Raw genomic sequence first — 7,500 nt, forward strand, 5'->3', positions numbered from 1 at the left:
ACTAAGCTGATGGAGACATGTAGGCCAGAATGAATCGAAGGTCACGTAGTCTGTCTGAGTGAGTTTTTCGTACTTTACTGTTACAATGTTAGCTTCCATGCATGTGTTTCCCTCCGGCCAAAAAATTACTAGCTGTGGGTTTTGCTCCATTCTGAAGTTCACGCTAGTAGGATGAAAGAATTGTATGCTGGCGGTAAATTTAGAAGGAAGAATAATTGTTTCCAACATTGGGGTATAATAATGATAATTGTCATCATCATCTCCTATGCCTATTGACACAAAGGGCATCTATCTTGAGCTTTAAAATCTATACTTCTCCATTCATCATCTCCTACTTCCCGATTCATAGTTCTCAGCCATGTAGGCCTAGTCTTCCAACTCTTCTAGTGCCTTGTGGATCCCAGTCAAACGTTTGGTGAATCAATCTCTTGGGGAGTGCGAAGAACATGCCCAAACCATCTCCATCTACCCCTCACCATGATCTCATCCACATATGATACTCGAGTAATCTCTCTTATAGTTTTATTTTTAATCCTGACCTGCCATATAGTTACATGTCTATCCTGTCTTGCTTAATAATAGATAAGTATAATCTGGAATAGGCTGCATAAGAAGAAGGTATATATCAGGTAACCTGTATATGACCTGTCATTGATTCTAATTGTCCAGAAAGTATGTAAACTGTCATTTGATCTAATCAGCATCCAGAAACGTTAGGTTCATCACTGTTTGAGAAGCTTGTAATTGTTTCTTATATTCAAATAAAGAAAGTCACGTTCTGACCATGTCAGGATGATGTAAGGTTAACTGCTGCCATAGCCTCAAGAGATAGGCTGACATTGTGGTGAAGGATGAGAATCAGTGCTAGAAAAGGGTCGGTGGCTGTGAGACCAATGGAGGCTACTTCCAAAGATTCCACATAGTCACTAGTCGAATTTACTAAACCTTGAAATGCGTAATGGCATTATTTGCATTATTTGGTCAAATTTTGGCAAGAATCTATTATAATCAAAATTAAAGCTCACATCTCTAACCATAATGAAAATATGTATATTCTTTTATATGGAAGAATTGTTAGAGAGTATTTTGATGTGTTATTGAATATGAAAGATATAAAAGATTAGCATCTGAATGGTTCAAGAGTGGAAGGAATTAATGTAAGTTTTAGAGTACTCTAATAGGGGACTTTATGCATTACAATGAGGCTGATGTAGGAAAACTATAGTAGCGTGACTGACTGAATGGCTGACGGACCAGATTGTATAAGGTATTACATATAAAGGAAAGGTTCCTAACCAAGGGGGATCAGAATAATTTTTTATTTGTATAAATAGAAAGATGATAGAGGATGTAACAGCCGTGAAAGAAGTATAAAAGAGTATGGAAAGAAATGTAATGGATTCGTACATGGAGTTAATGGTGATGGTAGGATGATAGAACGTATGAGTGTTATCCGGGTTTATAGCAAAAATTCTACAAGAGAAAGGAAATGTATGGCGGCAAAAATTTAGATATATGAAAGAACTGTTAAGCCAACTCTCCTTTATAGAAGTTCAGTGTTTATGTATATGAAAAAGAAACGAAAACTATTAATATGAATATTTTACTCAGTACATGGGGAATAAGAATGGTTTATCATTGATGAGAAAAATTAAGGGACATGATAATTATATGATTAGTAGAGAGAAAAATTGGATTATTATACTTCGAGGTAGTTTGGTCATGTGAAGAGAATTGAGAGTAATGGCTTCAAAGGTATTAAGAGGAAGGAAAGGAGACAAATGGGGATAAAGTGAGAGTCTGACTGAGCATATGTAACAGTAACAACAATGCACCTCCTTCTTCTTGCTCAGTTGGAGGTGGATCAGCTGGTGGAGTGTTGGCGAACGGTTTGGTCATGTGATGAGAATTGAGAGCAATAGCTTCAAAGGTATTAAGAGGAAGGAAAGGAGACAAATAGGGATAAAGTGAGAGTCTGAATATATGTAACAATAACAACAATGCATCTCCTTTTTCGTGCTCAGTTGGAGGTGGATCAGCCGGTGGAGTGTTGGCGAACGATTTGGTCATGTGAAGAGAATTGAGAGTAATGGCTTCAAAGGTATTAAGAGGAAGGAAAGGAGACAAATAGGGATAAAGTGAGAGTTTGAAGATATCTAACAATAACAACAATGCATCTCCTTGCTGAGTTGGAGGTGGATCAGCTGGTGGTGTTAGCGAATGGTTTGGTCATGTGACGAGAATTGAGAGTAATAGCTTCAAAGGTATTAAGAGGAAGGAAAGGAGACAAATAGGGATAAAGTGAGAGTCTGAATATATGTAACAATAACAACAATGCATCTCCTTCTTCATGCTCAGTTGGAGGTGGATCAGCTGGTGGAGTGTTGGCGAACGGTTTGGTCATGTGAAGAGAATTAAGGGTAATGGCTTCAAAGGTATTAAGAGGAAGGAAAGGAGACAAATAGAGATAAAGTGAGAGTCTGATTGAGTATATGTAACAGTAACAACAATGCATTTTCTTCGTGCTCATGGATCAGCTGGTGGAGTATTGGTGAACGGTTTGGTCATGTGAAGATAATTGAGAGTAATGGCTTCAAAGGTTTTAAGAGGGAGGAAAGGAGACAAATAGGGATAAAGTGAGAGTCTGAATATATGTAACTCACAATGATCCATATCCTTCTTCGAGCTTAGTTGGAGGTGGATCAGCTGGTGGAGTGTTGGCGAACGGTTTGGTCATGTGAAGAGAATTGAGAGTAATGGCTTTAAAGGTATTAAGAGGGAGGAAAGGATACAAATAGGGATAAAGTGAGAGTCTGAATATATGTAACAATAACAACAATGCATCTCCTTCTTCGTGCTCAGTTGGAGGTGGATCAGCTGGTGGAGTGTTGGCGAACGGTTTGGTCATGTGAAGAGAATTAAGGGTAATGGCTTCAAAGGTATTAAGAGGAAGGAAAGGAGACAAATAGGGATAAAGTGAGAGTTATTGAGTATATGTAACAGTAACAACACTGCATTTCCTTTTTCGTGCTCAGTTGGAGGTGGATCAGCTGGTGGAGTGTTGGCGAACCGTCTTTCGGAAGTTCCAGAATGGCGAATACTCCTCCTGGAAGCCGGAGGTGAGCCTCCTCCGGAGAGCAACGTCCCGGCATTGATTTTTGCCGGGCCAGGAGGGGACACGGATTGGAATTATTCCCTTGTCCGTCAGAAGCACGGACTTCGTGCCTTTAAAAATCAAGTAAGTCACTGTTTAATCTCTCTCTCTCTCTCTCTCTCTCTCTCTCTCTCTCTCTCTCTCTCTCTCTCTCTCTCTCTCTCTCTCTCATTACTGGCCTTTATCACATTATAGCTAGAAAATTATCATGATTATTATGATTATTTGTATTATTAAGATTATTGATATCATTGAGTTTATTATAATTGTTAGAAATTATATTATCATTAAAACTAATATTATTATTATTATTATTATTATTATTATTATTATTATTATTATTATTATTATTATTCCAAATAATATTTATCTTACATAATTATAGGAAATCATTGGGGGAAAACCAGAATATTTTCACTATATTACATCTGTTTAATCCAACATACGTTTGAGGTTACATTACCTTTCATAGATTTTTTTCCCCCTCTCCTCTTAACCCTCCCCCACCCACCCACCCCAACCTGCAGGCCATATCCTACCCTCTTGGGCGTGTCCTCGGCGGAACCTCCACCCTGAACTGGATGTTCTACGTCCGAGGTAACAGGAGAGATTACGACTATTGGGAAAGCCTCGGGAACCCAGGATGGGGCTATGATTCAGTGCTGCCTTATTTCAAGAAATCCGAGGATTATAGAGGCGACAGAAACAAGAATACGCGTAAGATACGTCTCTTTTTATGTTGATTCTTTTTGACATATCTAGCAAAGTTATGAAAGTTCTTACGTCGTTGTATGTTGATTTTTTTTTCCTTTTTTTTATAACAAAGTTGTAAAAGTTCTTACGTCTTCTTATGTTGATTTTTTTTTCTTTTTTATTTTTTTTTTTTTTTTTGACATTTCTAGCAAAGTTGTAAGAGTTCTTACGTCTTTTTTATGTTGTTTCTTTTTTACATTTCTAGCAAAGTTATTCTACATCTACAAACTGCTTTTTGTGTTTGATTTTAATGATAAGGTTAGAGGTTTCAGGAAGTCTACAACGAGTTGTTGGTTGGAGATCTCTTGCTTGAGGGTACACTCGAGCACAATATTCTCTCTTGTTTCTCTTCCTCGTGTTGTTTTCAAGTTTTTATAGGTTGTATATGAAAGATTTATTTTAATGTTATTGTTCTTAAACGTCTCTTGTATTTTTTCCTTATTTCCTTTCCTCACTGGGTTATTTTCCCTGTTGGAGCCCTTGGGCTTAAAGCATCCTGCTTTTCCAATTAGGCTTGTAGCTTAGAAAGTGATAATGATAATAATAAAGGAGACTGAGGTTTATTTATTCCCAGCCTTAAAGTGCTAATAAGTTCGGTATATTCTTTAATTAGTGAGCGCTATGAATTTGATATCCTATGCATCGTAATTTCTTAATAAATAGGTCGTTTGCTCCTACTGTAGCCAAAAAAAGTATACAGTACAAAAATAATATAGATGAAAAATTTATCTTCAAGGAAAAGGGGGTTTGAAAGCATTACCTTCTTACAGTTTTTTTTTTTTTTTATGATGATGATAAAAAATTACATTAGAAGTTGATATGCACTTAACATCTTCCTGATTAACCCGTTTAGTACATTGGATTAGTGTGGAATCAAAGTAATGGTGTGGAAAAGTTGGTTAAAAGGAGTTTGAGATAAATGAGAATATCTTCATTACTTGTTCATTCATTCGTAGCCTTTTGGCTTTTAAACCTTTTACTAGAAACGTTCAAAATAAGAATCGATCACATAATTTAGAACATATGGGAAATGAAGGAAAACATAAAAAATCTCAGTGAAAGTGAACTCATGGTTGTGACTTCTTTTTACTTTACCGTATTATCCCATTTTTTGTCTCCGTTTTCTTTCTCCGTTTTCTTAGAAACAAATAACGCAATACGGTTCTTCTTTCACAGTCTTTTGGCATATTTTTTTGTATAAAAAAATATGTAAAACATCACACACTAATGTATACTTTTTCTCATATTTTTTTATATGTTGTACAGTTGAATACCATGGCAAGGGCGGCCCACTGTCGGTGGAGGATAAAAGATGGGCGTCGCCTCTCTTGGGCGGTTTCGTCAAAGGAGCCAAACAACTCGGTTACGACCTCATCGACCCAAATGGACCCGAACAAATAGGTAAGGTCAATCTTTCATTCTTAGACGAATCTATTTTAATCAGAAATTACCAATTGTGAAAGGAAAAATATGTAAAATTAGCAACTATAAAGAGAACAGAATGTGTGAAATTAGCAACAATGAAGAGAAAAGAATATGTAAAATTAGCAACAATAAAGAGAAAAATGGGTAAAATTAGCAACAATAGCGAAAAAAATGTAAAATTAACAACTGTAAAGAGAACAGAATTTGTGAAATTAGCAACTTTTAAGAGAAAAATATGTAAAATTAGCAACAATAAAGAGAAAAAATGTGTAAAATTAGCAACAATAGGGAAAAAAATGTGAAATTAGCAACTGTAAAGAGAACAGAATGTGTGAAATTAGCAACTTTTAAGAGAAAGATTTGTGAAATTAGCAACTTGTAATAAGCCAAAAGAATGTGAAATTAGCAAGTGTGAATAAGAAAAAATGTGTGAAATTTGCAACTATGGAGAGTAAAAATGTGAAATTATTAACTGCTATATAGATAGAAAAAATATGGAAAATTATCAACTATTAAGAGAAAATATTTGTGAAATTATCAACTATAAAGGGGAGAATTGTGAAATTAGTGACTATGAAGAGGAAAATGTGAAATTAGTAACTATAAAGAGAAAAATACATCTGAAATTAGCAACTATAAAGAAAAAAAAAAGTGTGTGAAATTAGTAACTGTAAAGAGAAAATATGTAAAATTATCAACTTTTTTATAAAAAAAATATATGAAGTTATCAACTATAAAGAGAAAAAATATATACTTCCTCTTACAATTTTACCTTCGTATCTAAAAAAGAGACAGACCGAAATTGATTGTTGAAAGTTTTCAGAGGAAGTAATGAAAATTACAACGTAAAACATGCCAAGTATTCCAGTATTGATAGTGAGGTCAAGAGAAAGGTCACAAATGACTGGAAAGAATATTTAGACTGGAAAGCAGATGAGGCTGACAAGGCTACGAATTTAGGGAGTGGTTACAGTATAAGAATAGCTCACAGAATTATTAATGAAATCTCAACTGGGGCAAAGAAGAAGAAGCATATACCTATCAAAAAGAGAAATGGATCTGCTATAACAACAAATGATGAAGAAAGGCAACGTTGGATGGAACACTTTAGTGAGATCATAAAGAGGAGATATGAAGGGAATAATTTGATTGATATATCTGAAGCTGATGAAGACCTTGATGTGCCCATGAATGAATTCAGTGTGTTTGAAGGCTAAGCTATCCTAGAAATACTAAAAAGATGGAAAGCCCATGTATACGATGGAATAACTGCTGAGATATTAGCAGAATATGAAGTGACTCACAGATTACTTAAAAGATTATTTTGTAGAATTTGGCGTGAAGAGGCAGGAGTGTTGGTGAAAATGACAAGAGAGGAGATCTGACTGATTGCAATAATTACAGAGGCATCACATTTACGTCAGTTGTTATGAAAATATATAGTATGCTCATTCTAAAGAGACTAGAGAGAAAGATTGATGAAAAGCTGAGAGATAAACAAGCAGGATTTCGAAAAGGTAGAAGTTGTACTGATCAAATTTTCATTTTGAGACATGTACTGCAATGCATAGAATATAGAAATTAACTTTTGAAGGTATTTGTGATTTAAGAAAAAGCCTGTGATAGTGTGCACTGGCCAATTTTGTGGAGAGTCCTGCGTAATTATTGAATTCCTCTTAAAAGTGTAAATTTGATTAAGTCTGTTCATGAGCATAGCAAGAGCAAAGTTATTGTCAATGGAATTCTATCAAATGAATTTCCAGTGAACAACGGAGTACTCCAAGGGAATGTGTTGTCACCTATGTTGTTTTTCCTCTTCATGGTTATTGCAATGCGTACAACAGTCGAAGATGGTGGAGAAATATTGTACTGGATTGGTAATAGGCTAGAATATCCTGATGATGATGTCCTTACTAGCAGAACACCACAGGATTTGCAATGCTTGCTTAGCAGAATGCATGAAATATCACATGAAGTTGGGCTCAAAATAAATAGAGGAAACACAGAGATGATGAGAACGGATTATGCAATGAAAGATACAATATCATTGGAAGGAGAAAGGATTAATGAGGTAGAATCATTCAAGTATTTAGGAACTATGATTTCTAATACAGGGTCTTTAAAATTAAAGTTTAGTGAACGATTGAAAAAAGGAAATCAGACAATAG

General features: G+C 35.3%; 1 protein-coding gene across 1 annotated transcript in view; it reads left to right on the forward strand.

The window, feature by feature from the left end:
* The window catches only part of LOC137657696 (glucose dehydrogenase [FAD, quinone]-like), a 124,526-nt gene that overhangs the window by 88,555 nt on the left and 28,471 nt on the right, over window positions 1-7,500 (forward strand). The window contains exons 3-5 of the mRNA XM_068392101.1: window positions 3,036-3,238; window positions 3,682-3,871; window positions 5,174-5,308. Coding sequence (XP_068248202.1) covers window positions 3,036-3,238; window positions 3,682-3,871; window positions 5,174-5,308 — 528 coding nt within the window. The remainder of the gene's footprint in view (window positions 1-3,035; window positions 3,239-3,681; window positions 3,872-5,173; window positions 5,309-7,500) is intronic.

The sequence above is a fragment of the Palaemon carinicauda genome, chromosome 18 (genome assembly GCF_036898095.1).
Source record: "Palaemon carinicauda isolate YSFRI2023 chromosome 18, ASM3689809v2, whole genome shotgun sequence".
Taxonomy (NCBI): Eukaryota; Metazoa; Arthropoda; class Malacostraca; order Decapoda; family Palaemonidae; genus Palaemon; species Palaemon carinicauda.